The sequence below is a fragment of the Lagopus leucura genome, unplaced genomic scaffold (genome assembly GCF_019238085.1).
Source record: "Lagopus leucura isolate 7727_CA_CO unplaced genomic scaffold, USGS_WTPT01 Super-Scaffold_100035, whole genome shotgun sequence".
NCBI classification, from domain to species: Eukaryota; Metazoa; Chordata; class Aves; order Galliformes; family Phasianidae; genus Lagopus; species Lagopus leucura.
Window position 1 is genome coordinate 980,609 of NW_024962284.1, and position 21,902 is coordinate 1,002,510.

At 41.9% G+C, this 21,902-nt stretch overlaps 1 protein-coding gene across 11 annotated transcripts in view; it reads left to right on the forward strand.

The window, feature by feature from the left end:
- NAV2 (neuron navigator 2) overlaps positions 1–21,902 on the forward strand; it is a 319,464-nt gene that overhangs the window by 198,129 nt on the left and 99,433 nt on the right. For 8 of the 11 annotated variants that reach the window (XM_042882665.1, XM_042882658.1, XM_042882659.1 and 5 more), the window contains 2 exons: positions 63–131; positions 3,002–3,159. In XM_042882665.1, the coding sequence (XP_042738599.1) occupies positions 63–131; positions 3,002–3,159 (227 nt within the window). The remainder of the gene's footprint in view (positions 1–62; positions 132–3,001; positions 3,160–21,902) is intronic. The other 3 variants (XM_042882667.1, XM_042882662.1, XM_042882663.1) reach the window with 1 other exon arrangement.

Sequence of the window (21,902 nt, forward strand, 5' to 3'; positions counted from 1 at the left end):
TGGCTTTAAAAAGAAAGTTGTTGCTCAATGATATCTTCCACTTTTTCTTTCCTGTCGTACAGTGCATCTCCCAGGGACTCATCTCAAAGCAAAATCATCCGATTCACTCTTGGTCAGAAAAAGTCTTCTAGGTTAGCGTTTCTTCATCTTCCTCGAAGCATGAATAATCCTTTTGCAGTATTATTGCATGCTTAGGATTCATGCTGAAAATGTTTGCCTCCTCGTTTGTAACTAGGCATTTTACCAGCAGCTGAAACATGGAAGTGTTGGGCGAATTTTAACTTCTTTCTGTTTTTCAAAGTGTGGAATGCATTTAGGCCTGCAAGAGAATGATTGTGTTTTCTTACCCTTATAAGCTTTTGTTTCTGAGAACAAAACATGGTTCTGGGAGTTCTCTCCCTGCTGCACCCATCTGTGTGAGCTGCATGTAGCTCTGCATTACTGAAATAGCTAGAGCCAGGCTGCTGCTGCCCTGACACATCAGTACAGTATTCCTGCCTGTAGTAGTGGGGTTATAACCAGGTGGTCTCTAAGGTCCTTCCCCACCCAAACCATTCTATCATTCTGTGCTTCTTTCTGGGTCACAGTTATGGCCTGGGCTCAGTACCTTTCTCTAGTAGCAAGAAGCTGGAAACATCACCCTGCACCTAGATTTTGCTTTAGATTTCACAGATGTTGCTGTGAAATGTCTTGGCCAAACACCAAAAATACGCGCTAAAAGCACACAGTTTCTACAGAGAAAAATGTGAGAGAAGTGATATCTCACTCAAGAGTTGTTGTTGACTCTCACGTTTTTCATTCTCCATGTGTTTTTTAATGGCAATGACACTATTGTCTCACCAACTTGCCACTTGTTGAGTGCTCACACAGTTCAGGCAGCTTTAATTCCTTTAAAATAGGACAGATTCGCAAAACCTGTGTGGCTGCCTTTCACAGGCCCTGCCAGCCTGCAGGCCTTGCTGCCCCACTTGGCCCTGCCTGTAGCTTTTTTTTTTTTTTTGTCCTTCTGAAAAGCCAAAGCTGAGATATCTTGTGTGTTTGTAGCTCAGTTCCTACTCAGTAAAACGAACTCTTAATGAATTGCTTTCCAAGTGTTCAGGAAGAGCCTGGCAGCCATGTTCAGGTTGCTCCTTCCCTTCCCCACTGCTGCTCCTTCCATGTGGTCTGTGTGCAGAATGGAGCATCCCTGGGGTGTTTTCCATGGCACCGTGCTGCAACTTGTACAGCCGAGGACAACTTCCTAGCACCCCCCAGTGCTGGAAAAGGCTGCTCTTCCTGGCTAAATGGAGGGTTTGTCCTAAAGTCTTCGGCCAAATAAACCTCAGAACCATGATACGCTGTGCCAGGTCCGTGGTGCTTTGAGTTTGTAAAAGATTTTTTTGCTTTGTATTTGAATGATGCCCTTATGTTTTATCCCATTTTGAGCTTTGAAAGCATGTGCATGCAGCTGCTGACATTTCTGTACTTTTCCTTCATGTTTCTTTTCCTATTTCCTATTTCTTCACTGGACTCTGAGAAGCCAGTTAATTTTGAAAGCTCTGCCAGTCTCCTTCCTGGCTTCTTCCCCCCCATAGGCACAGCACCCCCATAGGCACAGCAGGGAGTTGGTCTGCTGTATCTCCTCACTCTGACAACTGGGACTTCTTCATTGCAGCCTACTATCAGCGCATGTTAAGTTAAATTGGCTTTTGTATTCCATGCAGAGTCAGTTTTAGGGAGATTCCACCTTACAGAAAATACAAAGAGAGCACAAAGAAGGCCCTTTCACTGCTTCTTTATATGCCATGAACTGGTCCTATCTTTTAGTCTATAATGTGATGGTGTTGCTTTTTAAAACGAGTTGTTTTCTTAATTCTCTTAAGAATGGATATTGAGAAACCAGCAAGCCTTTCAATTTTCAATGTTGCATCTACTTGGAACATAGAAGCATGTTCTTGTGAGCACGCAAAACACAGTGCAGACCCACAAGCTGTGTACATTCAGACCCACAAGCTGTGTATATTAACGTTCACTTTGAAAAACTCAAGCACACGGGTTGTTTTGAGATGCAGTGCCTGTGGCTTTCCCAATTGTCAGACTTTCAGAAAATTCTACCCCTTCCCTTTTTGCCTGAAAAATGTGAAACGAGTATCCTTTCCTGTCTGCTAGTTCCAGAATCCTAACTACCTTTTTTTCTAGGTAAACATTTAAATCTTTTCGATATGGGCTAAGGAAATGCTGGAAAATCCATCCCTGAAACAGCTTGCTGCCATCCTCTATCCATTTAAAGCAGAAACTTATACCTGCTCACTGATGTGGTTGCCCTAAGAGCATGGACTTACATTTTGTGTGATTTAATGGGCGCAAATTAAAGCCAGTTAATGTTTTGCCGGGCTGGCCACTGAGCACAGATGTAATGTACTTCCCCATGTTACATCCAAAATAAGTGTATCTCTGCTCAACAATCTGGTTTAAGAGCAGTAATGTCTCATTTAGTGTTAACTTTACGCTGGTATTATTACTGCACTGCATTTTTTTGATTCACAAGATTTATGGCAAGTGACCATTAATGGAACAAGCAAAAGATGTGTAGAGAGGGTCTGATTGTATCACCTTACTGAGAGGAGACAGCTTAGTGTGTTCTCTGTTGAGTCCATTAGAAACAACTCTTCCTTTTGCCAAATCTGGTATTAGTCAGCTTAGACAGGGATTTCAGACTGCGTCCTGAAGTTTTTTTGAGCTGAAAGGAAAGCTGTTAAAGTATCTGATTAACAATCTTGTTTCTTTCTTTTTTTTTCCTTTTTTTTTTCTTTTCTTTTAATATAAAGCAATTCAGATTGTAGCTTGTTTGTGATTCATTTTTCATCTCAGATGATTTTTCCATTAGTTCTCTGGTAAGGACCAAGACCTTAAAAATGTATGTTTGTGATATTGATCCTTTTCATCTTACGCATGGTATTCCATAGTTTGTCTCTCATAGTGCTTTTTCACATATCTGATCTTACTGTAATTCTTTTGTCAGGCTGCCAGGCCCGACCACGAGGGTGTCCACTGCAGGCAGTGAGACAAAAACTCGTGGTGCTGTCAGTACCAACAATCGCCGCAGCCAGAGCTTTAACAATTATGACAAGTCCAAGCCTGGAGTTCTTCTTCCAGCATCCACAAGTTGCAATGAAAAAGGTAAGTGCTTGTAATTTTTGCATGCTTAGTTTTTCTGAATGGTGTTTTTATGCAGGGGAAGTTGGATTTTCTATGAAACTCGAGATGTGAGATTATCTCGCAGCGTTGAGTGGTTCTTTGCAAACACAGCTCCTTGCAGTGCTTTCTCTTGGTGTTTACTTTTCTCACCCACTTTTAAATTGAATGATTCATTCGCCAAGTCAGTTTTTAGTTTCTATGTGGTTGAGGCTAGTAAATTTTTATTGTGATTGCACTGGGTGCAGGATATCATACTCATGGTAGGCGGTCCAGAAAAACATACGTGCCAGTTGTGTTATGATCATTTCTGATCATTTCTCGTATACACACTTATCTGTAATAAGAATGCTTAAAAGTTGGGTAAAAACAGGTAAAATACTAGCAGCCATGAAATCTTAGTGTGCAGGTTTGACTTCTCCCCAGAATACACTTAGTTAAAGCATGCTTTGAAAGGGGAACTCATTCCCCGCATTAGAGCTGGCTTGTGTTATTACCTGGTGAAAATCTTGCTTGGATTTCAATCTCAATCTAATTCAAGTCAGTGGAAATCATTTTAGTAACTTCATATATTCTTGATCAGCCTCTTTGGAACTATAATAAGGAACAGAGCACTGATGGTATTTCAAGAACAGAAATGAGATTTAAGAAAAATTGTTGACTCCAGTACAGACAATCAGATCACTTTTAAGCTTTCAGCATCCATTGTGTTTTTCTGGGTAACTTGTCATACAGAGAGATTCCTTTGCCACGTCTCTAGTTTATGAAATTCACTACTCCTGAAGTCCAATAACAAGAATATTTGCCTGGACATTCTTTGTATTGCCATTCAAATTTAGTTCTCCTCCTCTGTGATGTAGAAAAAAGCAATTGATTGGTTTTATTTACTGTGATAAGTAAATAACAGTAGCTTTGTTCTTTGGCAACATTAGATTGGACAGTTCATAGAAATTTAGATTGTAAAATTGTTGCAAACAGTGTGCACAGGCTTTCTATTGGATTCTGTAGAACCTCATGCTATGTTTAATGTTTTTCTCTTGCTTAACACATTGGCCCTATCGTTTTCCTATCCACCCCTCTCACAAGAAAATGCTATGATAGCTGAGAGCAGTGCCACTTACCTCGTTTTTATCCCCGGTAACTCTTCCTTCTTACAAGTGACTCCACAAGCCCCACTGCTTTACAGTTATTTACAACTTCGAAACGTGTTTTTTTTTTTTGTTGTTGCTTTTGTGACTTCTTTTAAGATTTACTGTTCTGTCCATCTGATTGCAGTTAAATGTAGTAATTTCTCAGCCTTGAAACCAGATCATAAGTTGTAACTGTGTCCTTGCAGAAAGCTGTAGTATCTTTGTACTAAGGGACACGGTTTACTGGGGAAACACTGGTGCTAGGTGGATAGTTCAAAATGTATGGAAATGTCAGTGATAAGCACGGATTGAATTTTGTGTGTAAGTTTGTAGTAGTACTCTGAGCCTCTGTTGCTCTGAACTGTTCAGCCTGATGTCAAAGACCACGAAAGGTCACCAGGTGGTGGGGTCTTAAATAGCATTGGTGGGTTGGGACTCCTGAAAACTTGGTCTGTTTTAGGAAGTATCCTTTCAGTAGGAAGGCAAGGTTCTTGAATGCTGTAAAGGAGTAATCCTTCCTTACTAGGAGTGGGGTTGTGACTTGATGCCTTGAAGATATGCACAGCAGATAGCCTCAGGAAGAACTGGCAGTGGTGAAACAGGCTTTCTCATTTCTTGCCAGACACAGACAAGGGGGAGTAGAAAATTAATCCAAAAATAAGACATTTTGATGAGTAGCTTTACAGGAAAGGAAAATGACCACTGAAGATTTCTTCAATATTTTCACATGGTGAATAGCTCCATTTGTTTTGCTTCCTCCACTGTTGTCAGAAGTGTTTAAAAAACACAATTTAAATTTAATTTCAAGAATCATGCAGCATATTTGAAGGCAGAAACATGATTTATCTTTATAAATGTTGCAAAGAAACTGTGTTTGCATTGGAAATGCAATACCAAGTACCGTCCTGTAAGGCACTGTGTCATTTTTTCAATGACATTTACTGACTTTGTGTCCATTCAGTAAGTAGATGGTCTGACAGCATTCATTGCCTTGAGTTTGTAGCTCTGAGCTCTGTAAGGCAGAATTTTCCAGCAGAGTGGTGGTGGATATGACTGGTGAAAACAGAGCAAATTGTTGTAGTCTGCTAGAGTCAAATCATTGGCTTAGTCTGGCAGCTAATTCAGTACCCTAAACGAAGTCATTGCACTTACACAGATGGATCAGTGTTGTATTCCAGTTGTGTCTCCTCGCAGTGACTTGGCAGAGTGCCCTTTAGACTCAAATCTCCTTGTTATACATGCATCACTTCAGTAACGGTAATGCCTGTGGTTTTCATGCTTGTTTCTTTGGAGGAAATTGTAATTTTCTTCTCTGGAACCTCATGTCCTGTGTCTCATCTTGTAATGGTGTCACTGGAGTCTTGAGCATCATAGAATGATAGAATCATTTGGGTTGGAAGGGACCTTACAGGCCATCTAGCTCCTCTCCCCTGCAATGAACAGGGACACCCATGTCTCCATCAGGTGCTCAGAGCCCCATCCAGGCTGACCTTGGGTGTCTTCAGGGCCAGGGCATCCACCACCTGCCTGGGCAACCTGTGCCAGTGCTTCACTGTCTCCAGAAGGCAGAATCTCAGAGTACATGCACACCCCTGAACCAGCACTGAATTAATTGTCCATCTAGCACCAGCAACATTGCTTTTGCAGCAGAGCAGAGTGCACTACAAATCCTACTCAGGAGATCCTCCAAGAACATTTTCAATCAGCCTGATCAGACTTTGTGTGGGAAGAAAATTAGTTTCACGGCAATACCCAAAAATAGGCTAATGAAGTAGCAACATCCTCCTTGGTGAATCCACAGTTACTATTTTGGAAGGTACTCAGTACCTTCCTTACCTGTAAACAGCAATGATTTAACTGTGACGTAAGCATGTAATATTCATCTCCGTAACTGAATTACATTTGGCATTCAGTTAAAAGCTGGCAAGTTACAGCTGTGCTCAAGAGATAACTTGAATTCTCTTGACTTTCTCTCAGTTTGCTAAGATTACTAAATAAGGGAAGCCAAGTACTGGGTTCAGTCTTGACTTTCTTCAGTTTCAGAGAAAAGTCTTCATACTGGTGTGCTGCCTTGTTCCCCTCTCTCTCACATGCAGATTTGTCAGCTTGACTGTCAGCTGCTTTTAGGCAGATAGTTCTGTGAACACTCATTCCTCATTGTAATCCATCTCTTCAGAAAGATAAAATTGTTACTGAAGAAGCATGCAAGGTAATCTGCTTCCTGTGAGTGCTGCAAACGCCCAAAAGAAAAAAAGTGTGGGTTTTTTTGAGGGGGGAGGGGTGGAGGTGAGTATGGGTTGGTTTGATTTTTTCCAAAGTTGATGGCCTCCGTATGTTGCATTAAATACTCAGAACTTTGGTTCTGAGTCATAAATCCATAAAGCCAGTAATAAATTATGGTCTTGAGGAGAAGAGAGGAAAAGAAAAATAAGAGGGCTTATGCAAGTTGAATTTTACTTAAAAATATAATCATGACACAAAGTTGGTTTGCATTCATGAGAAACAAAACCAGTTGGCCTGACAAATGTTTGGCTTATTTTACGTTAATTGTAACATTGCCAGACAAGTTTAATGTCAAACTGCTGAGACAATTCAAGCTTTCTGACCCATATCCTGAATTTTGCCTAAGGAAATAAGACTCATATCACCATGTTGTGTGTCAGTCAGCTCTCTTCTGGTAATTCTGATCCCTTTACACAGTAGTAGCTCTGTGTTTTTGGAGGAGGAAATAGGACGAAAAGAAATTTGCCTGGTTTGGCAGGCTGCTTTGGCATGAGCCATCACTTCCTGATAGAAGGTTGCCTTTGCTGTATTACATTTGAATCGGCTCTTACTGATTACTGTAGGATGTAATTTGCAGCTTTCATTCATCTGTGGCCTTTTCTTCCAAATGTGAACTGTCTTATTAGTCAATCTTCTGCATCTCGTGGCAGCAAAAGTGCATGAATTGGAACAGAATACAGCAGAAATGAAAAGGACAGTAAAAGGAGCATGGAGGAATAGCTAGCTACTGGAAAACAAATAACCTAGATGTTCTGTTATTTTAAGATTCCATTAGTAATCTAGTGATGAGACTTTCTTGGGGAAAGGATTCTATGAAAATAAATTCTTGGATGTATGTTGAGGTAATGTGTGTAAACTTAGCAAATGAATAGAGATAAAAGACAGATGTTCTGTCATAAAGACAAGAAATGTTGCAGGGCTTTGCTCATCCTGCACATGAGGAATTGAATTGATTTTGCCAGCTGACATTTGCAAACGCTGAAGGAAATCAGGGTGTGAAGTGCTAGAATAAAGCTGTCTGTTGCTCCCTGTGTGCTTCTGAAGTCATCCGTGCTCAGCTTTGAGCACAGTGGAGGAAGCAGCTGGTGCAAATACTGGGGCTGCTTCACAGAATCACGGAATCCCAGAACGGCCAGGGCTGGAAGGGACCTCAAGGATCATGAATCTCCAACCCCCTGCCACATGCAGGGCCACCAACCTCCCCATTTAACGCTAGACCAGGCTGCCCAGGGCTCCATCCAACCTGGCCTTGAACACCTCTAGGACACACTTTCTGGGAAGAGGGTGAAAACAGGATTGGTGAGAACCATGTGCCTACCCTTCATCCAGGAGTGTACAGGCCAGTGTGGCTATTGCATGTATATCAAAAGCACTTTTTTCACTTCTTTCTTTCCAGAAGAGAGCAGCAGCCATGGGAAATTCTGTGTGTAACAGACTTTTTGAAATATTGCAGTTCAGCTAAACCTTTGTTGAGGGTTATCTCTACAAACTCAGTTGAGCTTTGTCTTAAAAGCAACAATTAATTCAGATGGGAATTTTGTGACATGACTGGATGTAACTACCATGGCTTGTCCATGCAGTAGAACTGTAGTCTTTTTCTGCAGTACTATTTGACAGCTACTGACAGCGGGTGCTTAGATTTTATGCATGTTAAATGGGAGGGGGAGGCAGTGTGATTTTACTTTATTTTGTTTTGAAAGCTGTTGAAATCTTGCAGCGTTAAATCAATCTTTCTGAACCTTTAGCTGTTCATTTCTGGAAATGTGCCATATCTGGAAAGCGCGAGTAAGGCATTCGAAAATGAAAGCAAAAAATCGGTGGATGCTTGCAGTACACTAAAGCTCTTAGAATACAGATTTGCTGAAACACATAATTTTCAGTGGTTTATGAAATAGTTTCCTGTAACTCACATGGAAGGTGTGGGCTTGTTTTCCATTAAGAGCTTTGAGTCAAGATAGGCTGATTGTTGCTGTCCAGGATTCTCCTCTAAGGAGGATGATGTAGACACCCATTTCACGTGTGTGGACACCTTTCTGGAGGTTAGGATATGATAGCTCCTGCTTTTTGGAGTTAGCTCCAAGGTTTGTTGGAAAATTTCTTTTATGCTCCTGGGAATTTCAGTGTCCGTATTCCTCACATCATAAAATAGTAGCATGCCAAGGTAAATGTTTTTCTTTTCAGTGATTAGCCATTTATAATTGCAGTGTTCTTCTACACAGAGTGCTTTAATGTGTGTAATTGCTGTTAAAGGCTTTTATTCTTATAAAAAGGAAAATACCATTAGATTCTAATTGCATTTTTAGATCACGGGGAAGTAATGAGCCATACAGGCTTGTGGTTTTAGATGTCATCATAATCTCTTCATATACATCCTATAATAATCTCTTCATGGGGCCTCTTAATTCACTTCTGAACAGTCTAAAGTTATTTAGTCCATACATGGGTAAGCATACCATTGGGTTACTTTTATTCTTTGATGACCTTCAACATCACAAAGCATAATACAGCATGAAGAGCATTAGCCACCTGCCAAGTCCACTGCTGAACTCATGTCCAAAACATTCCTAAGGAATGTAAACTGTCACATGAGCTTGACATTTCTATGTCAATATGTGAATATTTGTTGTTAGTTATCTTGAAGCTCCATGTTTCCATACCCTTTCAATTGTCTAAAACGGTCACCAAATTAGAAATGCCCCAAACTTCCATTTGTTTGTGCAGTTTAGAATTAAAAAACCTATTTTTTGTCCATGGCAGGAAGGAGGAGAACTGTGTTTGAGGTGCTGTCAAGAATGAAATTTAAAAATTGAAGCATGCAACTTCAAGAAAGAGCTTGATATGGTGGATTTAATCTGTTAATCAATCTCAGCAAGATTATTAGTTAATCTATTAAACTATTCCAGTGTTTTGCATAGCTTCAGGTAATTCAGGTTGAGCCAGAATTTAAAAGCCATTTGTGTTGAACAGAATGATGGGTATTCCTGAGAAACTGAGCACCCAGACGTATCCACTGTCATTATTGATCTTCAGGCAGTCCATCTGCATTTTGCAGTCTCAAGAATGTGGTGACATTGTGTGGAGATATTCTGTTTACTACTCTCTGGTTTGCATCCAGAGTTGGTAAAGTCCTTAGTTTATGAAGCCATCAGAAACATCAACTCAACGTGTCATTGCAGTGTGCTTATGCTGTGATGCAGTGGTGTGTTTGGTAGGCTTACATGCTTTCTATTGGGTCGATTCTTTTTCTTCTTTATTCCTAATAACTGATTTAAAATAATCCTGCAGAGGGCAGTAGAAGGCTGAGGGAAAAATGACATCTTGCATTGGATTAAGTCTTAGGTAAAATATCAGCAGGAAGAAGCACTACCAAATTTTGACCATTTCTACATGAGACAGAAGAAATGTTTGCTTTTATATTTGTGAAGTAGTCAGGTTTGGGCAGTAATAGGAAAAAAGAATATATGCATACAGATTGGTGCACTGATTTAAGTAAATGTGTGTTTTGATATCAGTGTTCCTGCAAACTTACTCCATGCAAGCCTTACGAGTGTTGTGAATTCAGATCTCACTGACTCTGCTATAATCTGAGCTCTGCATGTCTGTTTCCAGGTAGGGATACGGTATATTTGCAAGGGAGTAAGAGAAGCACGTGGCTGATGCTACATTCCTTTTTTTATCTTTAGTAACCCCTTTTAACCTGGAATGCAGCACATATGTAATCACAGTTGCTGTCTTCACAAGCATGCATGGTGAAGGACCAAGAGGCAAGTGGCACAGGTTCCTTTAGGGGAATTTCCATCTGGCAGGAGGAATAACATTCTTCGCTGTGGGAACAATGAACCATCGAAAAGTTGTCCAGGAAGGCAGGGCAGTCTTGCTGAAGGTATTCAGGACTTGCCTTGACAGAGCCTTGGATAAACTAATCTAAGGTCTTGATTTAAGCTGAAGGTTGGAAGAAATGGTCTGCAGAGCTCTCGTACTCTTACTCTCTTACTCGCTTACTCCAGCTTAAAAATTTTCTTAGAGCATCAAAAATATATGGCACATTGACTAAACAGTATCAGTGACATATGTAAGGCACTCTGTTGGGGGTAAAAGGCAAAGCAAAACTGAAGTGTGCTTCAGGACTGATAACTACACTGGTAAGAATAATCTTATATTTTGTTTGTGGTCTAAATATCTTTCTTATTTAAATGTTCTGTGTTTTCCCTTGCTCTTTGCTGATATTCATTTCTGGTCTGTTGATGTGAAAATTCCTTACCTGTGGAAGGTAAGGAATTTCTTTCTCATATCTTTTTCACTTGTTGCTATCAAAATAGGGCTGACAACCAAGTTAGTAAAATGCTGACATGGAAACGTCTGCACTGCTGAACAAGCAGTTGTTCTTGGTGTATGGTTCTGTACATCAAATGTGTGCACTTCAAATGTGGGCAGTTGGTTTATCAGAGCAGTTCAAGGGGATGTGACATATTCTGTCACAGACTGATGGAATGATTTGGGTTGGACAGGACCTGAAAGATCACCTGGTTCCAACCCTCTCCTATGGACACAGCGCAACTCCCGCTAGACCAGGCTGCTCCCAGTCCCTTCCAGCCTGGTCTTGAGTGCTTCCACAACATCACTGGGCAACCTGTTCCAGTGTCTCACCACCCTCACAGTGAAGAATTTCTTCCTTATATCTAGTCTAAATCTGCCCCCTTCCAGTTTAAAGCCCTTTCCCCTTGTCCTGCTGCCATAGCTTTAGTAGGAATGACACTCCAAAGTGAAATCTACATGTTTGCTGTTAGGATGGCATGCATCCCAGGATGTGGGAATACAAGAAAAACTGTTCAGAGCAGAAGCTGTGGAGCAAGATAAACAACATGAGAACCAAGGACACCTCTAGAAGAAGGAATGTCTCACGGCTCTGATTGGACAAGTGCCTGTGTGAACGGTTGAAGAGTGTTTTGTAGAATGCTCTGTTGACATGTAAAGGTGAATGGAAAAGTTGTAGGGATGGAAAGATAGAAAAAGAAAACTTGTGAAGGTATAGAAGTGATGTGAGAACTTGTAATAAATGATTTGGATCATTTGCATCAGGCGCTGCACCAGGATTCTGAAGGAGTTGGCTGAGATGGTTGCTGAACTGCTCTCCATGCTATTTGAAAAGCTGTGGCTGTCAGGTGAGGTTCCAGGTGACTGGAGGAAGGGTCACATCATCATTCCCATTTATAAGAAGGGGAGCAAGGAGGACTTGGGAACTACAGGCCAGTGAATCTCTCCTGTGTGTCTGGGAAAATCATGGAACAGATCATCCTGGATGACATGCTTGATCACATGAGAAATGGGCGTGTGATCTGAGACAGCCAGCACAGCTTCACCAGGGGAAGGTCATGCCTGACCAATCTGGTGGCCTTCTATGATGGAGTGAGCATTGTTGGACTGGGGAAAGGCGACCAATGTCATTTACCTGGACTTGAGCAAGGCCCTTGACATGGTTCCCCACCACATCCTTATCCCCAAATTGGAGGGATGTGGATTTGATGGGTGGACCACTCCATGGATAAGAAATTGGTTGACAGGCTGCAGACAGAGGGTGGTCATCAATGGTTCTATGTCCAGGTGGAGGCCGGTAACAAACGGTGTCCCCCAGGGATCTGTCTTGGGACCGGTACTCTGTAACATCTTTATCAGTGACACAGACAATGGCATTGAGTGCACACTCAGAAGTTCACTGATGACACCAAGCTGAGTGGTGAGGTTGACATGGTAAAAGGAAGGGATGCCATTCAGAGGGACCTCAGCAGACTCAAAAGGTGGGCCCGGGTGAACCCAATGAGGTTCAACACAGCAAAATGCAAGGTTTTGCTCTTGGGTCAGAGGAATCCAAGGCATCTGTTTGGACTGGAAGGAGCAGTCCTTGAGAGCAGCCCTGCAGAGAAGGACCTGGGGGTCCTGATGGATAAAAAACTGAACATGAGCCAACAGTGAGCCTTGCAGCTTGGAAAGCAGATGTTATCCTGGGCTCCATCAGATGAGAGGTGGTCAGCAGAGACAGGGAGGTGATTGTCCCTCTCTATCTGCTCTTGTGAGGCCCCATCAGGAGCACTGTGACCAGTTCTGTGGCCCCAGCACAAGAAAGACAGAGAGCTGTTGGAGAGGGTCCAGAGGAAAGCCACAAAGATGATCAGGGGACTGGAGCACCTCCCCTATGAGGACAGGCTGAGGGAGCTGGGCTTGTTCAGCCTGGAGAACAGAAGGCTGCGGGGTGACCTCACTGCAGCCTTCCAGTACCTAAAGGGAGCCTACAAACAGGAGGGGAATCAACTCTTTGATAGGGTAGATAACTGCAGGACAAGGGGAAATGGTTTTAAGTTGAGGGAGGGGAGATTTAGGTTGGATGTCAGGGGGAAATTCTTTACAGAGAGAGTGGTGAGGTGCTGGAACAGCTGCCCAGAGAGGTTGTGGATGCCCCATCCCTGGAGGTGTTTAAGGCCAGGTTGGATGGGGCCCTGGGCAGCCTGGGCTGGTATTAAATGTGGAGGTTTGTGGCCCTGAATGTGGCAGGGGGGTTGGAGATTCATGATCCTTGAGGTCCCTTTCAACCCTGGTCATTCTGTGATTCTGTGTGATGTAGAAAGCACCTGGGAATGCACTCTTTGGCTTGCTTCTTTGTAATATGGAGCTTTTGTTGAGCTTGGTATCACACACTTTTAAAAGCAGCAGATTTGGATAATGTCAACTACCCAGATTCAATTTAAAAACAGTGGGTTAGAAACAGCAAGACTCTCATTGTCCTTACCAGGGGCAGCCTGAGATGTGCAAACTGACATCAAACCTCAGAGTTCTCGCCTTTCCTGTCAGGGGTCATATCTTGAAGGCTGAAGTTTTCAGCAGCCTTCAAATGAGCTTCGAAAAAGGACACACACAGAACAATGAGAAGAGGAGTACTGCATACATAGTTAGAGGTTTGGAAAACTTCCTTTGCAGCTATGTATTCAAAATATTAATTTGTGTTCTTTGCCTAAAAGAAAGGTTATTTCCTTGTTGCTTAGAAGATACCTGTAGTCAGTGAGATTTGTATTAGTAAGAATTCTCTATGACTTTAGTAGGCTGCATATGAGTGTCTGCTTGTTTGGAATTTGAAACTGGTCCATTTCAGACAGCAATCTACATGCATGTTTTGAGAACAAGGATGATTACCCCTTGAAAGGGATTAAATTAAGTAGAGTAAGTAAAAATTTAATAGCTATCCAGAGGTGATGTACAGGCAGAGGTAATAGGTTTGGCTCAAATTACTTTGACTTATTATGACTTATTATTATTATTCAATGGTAACTCTAACAACCCTAGTGTTTTCTTGAATTGAAAACCTTTCATTTAAAAGCAAAAGTAAAGGACAAACCCTCTTCTGTAGTTGCACGTGAATCCAGATTGTGTATTTGTTGTTACAAATAACGGCTTGGCTCCTGTACCAAGAACAGGATGGGCAGTCAGTTTGTATTCTGATGTTGCATGTCTTCCTCACTGGAACAAGGATGGTTTTTCCAGTCTTGGTAAATTAATGGTAATAAACAGGGACAAAAAGCAGATTTTCTCCCTTGTGCCAAATAGTATTAGAAGAGTGAAAGAAATATGGTGAAAAAAAGAGTTCTGACACTCATAAGGCATGATAGGGTCATCTTATTCCATGGCTCAGCGCCACCTGTTCTACCCTTCCTAGTTTCCTGGACAAAGAAAAAGCTGTTCCTTTTGGTATGTAATGGTTGAGATGATCACATGAATGACCATGAGAGTCTTGTTGACTTTGTTATAGAATAAGAAATGATAGGTTTGAAGCAAACAAAACCCCTGACTGTTTCTATTCAGTGATGGTCACATCGTTAGCTGTGGCGGAAATGTTTCATTGCCAGTGTGTTAATGACTAACCTGGTCTGATGGGAACTAATTTCCAATTTCTACTGTCCATCAGGAAGAAAAAAAAAAAAAAGCTTAACAGACTGATTTTATTGTTCCCCATTCATGCCAATGTGATTTTTATCTAGATACTATTAAAGCATTTTCATGTAACAAGTGGGAGAAAACAGTATCAGGCTGAGGGAGTTGGGCTTGTTCAGCCTGGAGAAGAGAAGGCTGCGGGGTGACCTCATTGCAGCCTATCAATACCTGAAGGGAACCTACACCCAGGAGGGGAGTAAACTCTTCAAAAGGGCTGACAACAGCAGGACTAGGGGAAATGGTTTTAAGTTGAAGGAGGGAAGATTTAGGTTGGATGTTAGGGGGAAGTTCTTTACTAGGAGAGTGGTTAGGCCCTGGAACGGGCTGCCCAGGGAGGTTGTGGATGCCCCGTCCTTGGACGTGTTTAAGGCCAGGTTGGACGGGGTCCTGGGCAACCTGATCTGAATGTGTATGTTTGGTGGCCCTGCTAGGCAGGGGGATTGGAACTACATGATCCTTGAGGTCCCTTCCAACCCGGGTGATTCTGTGATTCTGTGATTCTGTATCATCCCAGTGCTGGTAAATCAGTTCATTTGTGCTCTGCAATTTAGTCCATTTTGCTTGTAAGGCAAAGGGAGCTCTTAGGCAGGATTGCCTGACTGAACAAGAAGAGATGAAATGAAAGCCAGGCCTTGAGATTTGACCTCACAAGTGGCTTCATGCACAGCTTATTGTGAAGCACTGAGGAAAGCCATGCTGTTGACATGCTGTACTGCTGCAGTGCTGGATGCTCCTCAGAGTCTGCTGTCAATTACTGTCATGCTAAGCAACATTCTTCAGCTAACAGAGGGGAGCCTTTCAGAGAGTTCAGTATAGACTTTTTCTTGAAAGAAGTCTGAAAACCACCTGTGATGCCCTCCAGTTCTGTTTAAGAAGTCAGTGTAAAGTTAGCAGCTGATAGAAACTTAAGCAACAGCTGTTGTAATAAGACTTTGCATTTTGAATGATATCTTTTGCTAATAGTCCGCAGATGTGTGATATCTTACATAAGAGAATGTTAATACAACTCCATGGGGCAGGGAGGAGCAGTAGGCAGGCTTGGCCAGCAGTGAAATTAACTGTGCACTGGGCTATCAAAAATAAATGTGGGTCTGGAGGTGGAGAGCTTGTTGCCCCTGTCAGCGAATGGCATGAGGATGTCAGAAAGCTGGAGAGCAATTTCACAGAACAAAACAGTTATATCATGCAACAGATAGCTGTAAGTTGATAGTTATTTTGGCAGTTGTCACTTTCTTTGTGACTGATATTTATATCTGTATAGTCTTATAAAGAAAAGTCCCCTAGTTCAATATTTTGTAGCAGTTTTTGTAGCAAAGTAGGCTTCTGTTTAGTACACAGCCTGTTATTAGTTTTATCTTTAGAAAATTGAAGTAACCTAATGCTTACTTTTGTAGGAGTCAAGGGGGTGGTTGAGTCACCATCCCTGGTGTTCGAGAAATGTATAGATGTGGCACTAGAGGACATGGTTTAGTAGGGAAATATTGGTGGCAGGTGGACGGTTGGACTGGATGCTGTTGGACGTCTTTTCCAACCTTGGTGATGCTATGATTCTGTGAAATTCTTAGTCTTAAATGACGGATAGAGTGTACTTGGTGTTCTTGCTGTATACACTACCAAAAAGCCGATGCTGGAATTACTCCAGCAGGTTTCCTAAATATAAACTTCCAGTGGAGGTATTTACCACATGTCTGATGTGACTTATTTATCTTCAGATGTAGTATAACAATAATGAATTTGATGTACCTTAACAGAGAATATGAAAACAGCAAGAGAAAAAAGAAGAGGTATGTGGGATAATATGAAAGGCACCTAACCTCTTCCAGTGTCTATTTAATCTTACAGGTAGCTTTAAGGAAAAAAAAGAAGAAAAAAAAAGTCAAGATTTTGCTTGGCTAAAAGTGAAGCATGCTGTTTCTGTTCAGGCATTCAATTTCAAATTACACCACATTTCATTCAACTTTGATGAATGTGAACTTACTGATTCAAACTGTTTCTTTGTGTTACAAATTCCCCTGAGCATAAGATCATGGGCTTATGTCGTGGGGTGCCTGCCATGAGAGTCTTCATGTGAAACAAAATGCTCATCTGTGTATCTCAGTGCATTGCTTGCATCCTTTCACTTCTCCAAATGCATTTTGTAAAGATTGGCTCAGCTTAGTGAATCTTCCACAGTGTACTTGTATTGGGTGTGTGCCTACAGGATAGCTTAAGGATTTTGGTGTATAACAAGCAGTTTGGCACATTTATAAGACGGGACATAAGTATGCAGCAAATCATGTTCTTGTTCAATTCTACAACTGCTTAACTGGCTGAACTTGGCATTTGAAAATATGTTCTCTTTTACCTAAACAGTCTTTAGTTGCAACTGAGGTGGAGCTTTGCAAATCCACAGAGCTTTGCTCTAGTAGGTATAAGCCGTAGCAATTTAGGCCAAAAAAAATTGTATTTAAGTAAAGTTTTTTGGAAGAAAAAAAACAACATAAGAAAAATAGGCAGTGACATGTTCTTAACTGTACAGTTCATTAGGATAAAAGAACCCTTGAGCTTTGAAGTAAAATGTAACCCTTGAGAAGGAGCCCGATGCACATCTGTGTAGTTGCACTGGAGACAGTGGAACCACACTAATTCATACCAGCTGAAGTGCTGGCCCAGGATTTCGTGGCCTTTATAGTTCCTAGATGTTTCCTTTTAAAATAAATATTTACAATTTCCTGTAAATTTATTGCTGGGTGAATTGTGCCAGAGGAACTGGAACAACCGTGGAAACTGAAGTTCACTATTAAATCATAGGAAAGAAAACGGGAGTATTGCAATGTCCCAGACTTCTGTAAGTGCCAGTGTGTTTTTACCACACCTGTAGAAACCTTCTCTCCCCATGTAGAAGTATATTTCAGCCTCTCTGGCCCCTTCCATTTGTGGCTTCTCTCTGCTGAGTCTTTCGACTGGTCCTTGTCCATAACCAGTTATACCTACAGAGCCCATGATTGGTGCCAGAGAGCCTCCGCAGCCTCTGCAGAGGTTGATGAGCATCAAGCCTTGGTCAACCCTTCATTACTGTAGTAAATAGTAAATTGGTCATTACTTGCATGTTGTCCTGGCTTTCGAGGCCAGCTGCCCGGTTCTCAGACCAACAGCATGTATCTGGCATCTTTCAGATCTACCTACCTGTAAGGCAGATGTTTCAGATCAAGACTGTGGTATAAGTGTGTTGTCCATGACACTATGTATAAAGCCCAATGGAAGAATCCTCAGGAACTCCTTGCCTGGAATTTATTAATGAACTGAATAACCTTATTATGAGAAATGTTGGATTTGATTGCAGAAATAATGAGGAGAAAAATTCAGAGTAAATAACAAGAATGATATTTGTCTAGGATTCAGTAGAGAGCGTGACTTGTTTTGAATGGCTCTGTAAAGCTGGTTTCATTATTTAATGGTCATATAACCAGTATGTGGTCGATAGAGGTCCCTCTGCCCTCTCTCTTGGGCGCTGTTTGGAATGCTACAGTAAATAAACAAAAACAACAAGCAATTCAAGTGTCTGTGTCAGGTCAAGACACTGAGCCAAGGATTGCTTGTGCTCCAAACTTATTTCCCTTCACCTCAGCAAAAGTCCCAGGTCTTGGCGATGTCGACTAGTAAACAACAGTGTCATTGTTCTGTGTGCTGGAGCTCTGCGTGAACAAAGGGAACTCACAGAAATGGGAAAGCTCGGTGACTGACACCTCCGTGAGCTGGGAGTACAGAGCAGCAAGTGTAGTTACAGAGTCTGAGGCTGAGGAAGTAGTTCTGATGGAAGAAAGCAGAATTGGAAATATCAATGAGTAAAGGTGATTTTTGTCCCATAGTGCAATAAATTTCATCAGCTCTAAGGGAAAAAACAATGGGGATAGAAGTTGAGGAAACCAACTGGAGTCACCTCGGTGAAGTTTTTGTTCTCGGCAAGGCAAAGTGTTCCCTCTCTGATCGTTTCAGCTTACACAGACTTTTACCATCTAGCAGTTTCTGCTTTTAAGATCATGTTCTGGCTATTTTTCACTGTGGCCAGAGGAGGCAGCTCTCATTCTACGGGGTGAGCGGCATTACAACAGAAGTAGACACTGCTGTGGATCCAAGAGGTTCAGCTTGTTTTGTAGAAGGGCTGTGTGCCAGGGAATTCTTGTTAGGAACGTTCTGCTCTACCTGCTCTTCTTTTGGGCTATGGAAAGATTCCGATTTTTATAGTAGGCTCCTGGCAGAAATGGAGATGTTTCCATATGTCAGGGGTCTGCTAAGCATGATAAATCACCACTGAAGAAGAGGACAGCTCAGCTAAAAAGCTTTCCTCTGTGAGACTCTTAATTGTGGTGCTTTAAGAAGAGTCTTCTGGTGTGTGCATGGAAGGTCAGCACTTGCCATTTATCCCTCCCTATGGTGGGAAATGATGGAGATGCCACAACGCTTTCTGCAGTTCTGACACTGTAATGTCATAGAGCAGCCTCTGCTTTTACTTCCTAAATTAGAATTTTGTTGCAGATTTGCTTCTGACTCAGTTATCTGATCTATGGGCTGTTACGAGACGATGTTTCTTTTCATGAGAACTACTTATTTTTCCCATAGCTGCAACGTAAAAAATGACAGCTTATTCATTCTAAAATGAATAAAAATAGTGTGAAGTTCTTGACCTTTCTGAGGAGACGTAACTATGAGAACATCCTTTGTCTTTGTGCTGCTTTTCGTGCCTATAAAGAAAGTGTTTTTTAAAGTTTTCACTTGCAGCAAATGAAAGCACACTTGCTTAGACTGTTCAAGACAAATGATGGGAAATGGCATATATTTTCTCCTGACCTTATTATAACGTAAGCTCCCAAAGACTTTGGTGGGAGATTTAAATCATAAGCTTTCAGCTTCTTTTTCTCATTACAAATGGATATGTTTGCAGCTAAGACTTTACAGGAGCAGCTGAAATCAGATTTACCCATGCTACAGCGCGCATTGGCATTGGAACTGGACCACCAACATCTTTTTAACTGAACGCTAGGAACAAAATAGACTGCAAGCCAAGATTTGACTCTGAAAAGGGGAAAGAGATCATTATTTATTGTAGGCTGTAGCTTGGTTTTGAAAACATTTCTTTTATAGTCAGTTTTAGCTAATGCAGGTTGCTGAAGAAAGAAATTATCTCCCTCACAAAGGAACACATGAGAAATAATAAGCTTATTAATAGAATGCATGAAACCTGCTCTCTTTTTCATGAAAGAAGGGCCTGTGCCACGCTGAATAAGTTTCCCCTCTGCATGCTGATGTATTATCCACATATTGATGTTACTGCTTCATTAGGAAACCTAGTATTTGAAGCTGCACTCTGGCAGCAAAATCCTTTTCGTTTACCAAGATTGGTCTTAGGAGTAACAGAGCCAGTGGACTTGTTTGTGAGAGGGAAACAGAGAGTCTGAGAAAGACTGAAGCTTTCTTAAGCTGAAGCCATTTTTGATGGCTGTGTTTTACAGCGAACCTTTTATTTCCTGCACTTTCTCTGGTAGAATGCAGCAAAAGCCTGAGGACTTTGAATGTCCATTTTCACTGTATTTGATCTGAATATAAATCAAAATCCACAGAACATGTGTAAGAAAATATCTCCTTTCCTTTCCCAAAGTGTAACAGCTTAGCATGTATATTTAGAAGTTTCTAAATATTTTTCCTTGGTATCAGATGTGTAGAATTCAGCACTCACAGAATTCCCTTCCTGGAAAATGTTAGGTAGAGACTCTAAAAATTACATTAATGTCTCCATATATTCGTGGTTGGTTTTTTTTAAGTTTATTACAGTAACAACAGTGTTGGTATAAGTGTGATTTCTCTGACATGACTGTAGATGAGCAGCTCTCTAAGTGGAGATGCATCATCGAGCACCACTGGAAGTGTGGTGGTGTGGGCTCAAAGTGGGACTGTGTTTATTTCTGAAAAATGAAAAAGAAAGTGTATTCTGTGCAAAGGCCAAACCAAATTTCAAACAAAACCAAACACCAAAAACGCAGAGAAGGTGTAAATTAAGAAGTTCTGGATTTTCTTGGGAAATACATTTTGAAAAATGCTTTTGGATGTGGAGAAATAAGTAATTTTATTTGACCCAGTGAGACCTGTTTCCTAAAAGTCCAAGGATTGGAGCCGTCCCTGGGGCTGTTGGGATGAAACTCCTTTCCCAAATGCCCTATCGCTCACTTCCCACTCCCTTCCAGGCAACCGCTGTGCTGCTGTGAGGAGGGCCGTGCTGGTGTGGGTTTCCCTTCCCAGTACGCTCTGTTAGGTTTCTTGCTGCCCATCTTGTACTGCCTGATGGCACAAGCAGCTCCTCTCCCACTACTCCATATGTATGTGAAGGAAGCAGCACTGCCTTGTAGATTACACCTAGCAACAGATTCCCCTGCATCACCCTTGTATTGCCCCAGTCTCCCCATTACTCCTTGCATCTTGGCTCTCCCGAAGGGTTCCTTGCCCATGTTCACGCAGCACATGGAGAACCGGGCGGCTCTGCTGCCTGGGACATGGGGTGGCTTGGTTTTCCTTCCTTGCTGGAGTGAGGCAGGAATAATGCCCCTGGAGTCAGCAGGCCAGCAGTAATGTAAAAGCAGTATGCGTCCCTCCTGTGCCTGTAAATGACAATTACTTCCTTCCATCTCCACGTGGATTCTTTGCAGCAGGAGGACCAGCCAATATAATAATGATTGGTTAATAACAGGTCCTGGAAATGTTCCAACTTCGGTAATATTTTTTAAAGTGCCATTAATTCCTGGAGTCCTACTTTATCTGTAAGTGAAATGACTGAGTTTATTACGAAGGAATCTCTCAAACTGATTCTCCATTGAGGCAGGAAGATGCGTGTGCTTTAAATCCTCAGTAGTTCTGGTTTGGATCAGGGGAGGGCAGTTAGCAGAGCCGTATCTGCAGTGTGCAGCTGAAAATGAAGCACAACAGTCCCCGCGTGGTTGCAGCGGTTCATGATTTACAGGGCTGAATTCACTGGGCTGCCCCTGCTGCCGAAAACGCACGCTCTCAACCGCTGTTGATTTTTGAATTAAAAAAATGCAGCTCCGTACAGAGTTTACTTCAGTGCTGGAGGGCAGAGAAATATAGGTAAAAGCCGTTAATCCCCAGCAGGCTGCTGGGCAGGCGAACAGACACAGATGACAAAAGTTAATTGGCAACATGAGCAGCTTAACAGAAAACATATTTGTGATAATTGAGAGAGTAACGTCTCCAGAAGGGAAACTGCAGAGAGAAGCTACAGAGGAGAAGTGGCCACTGGTAGGTGAGTGGGGTTTTTCAAGCTTTCTCTCAGCTCTATGCTGACTTCTTGCT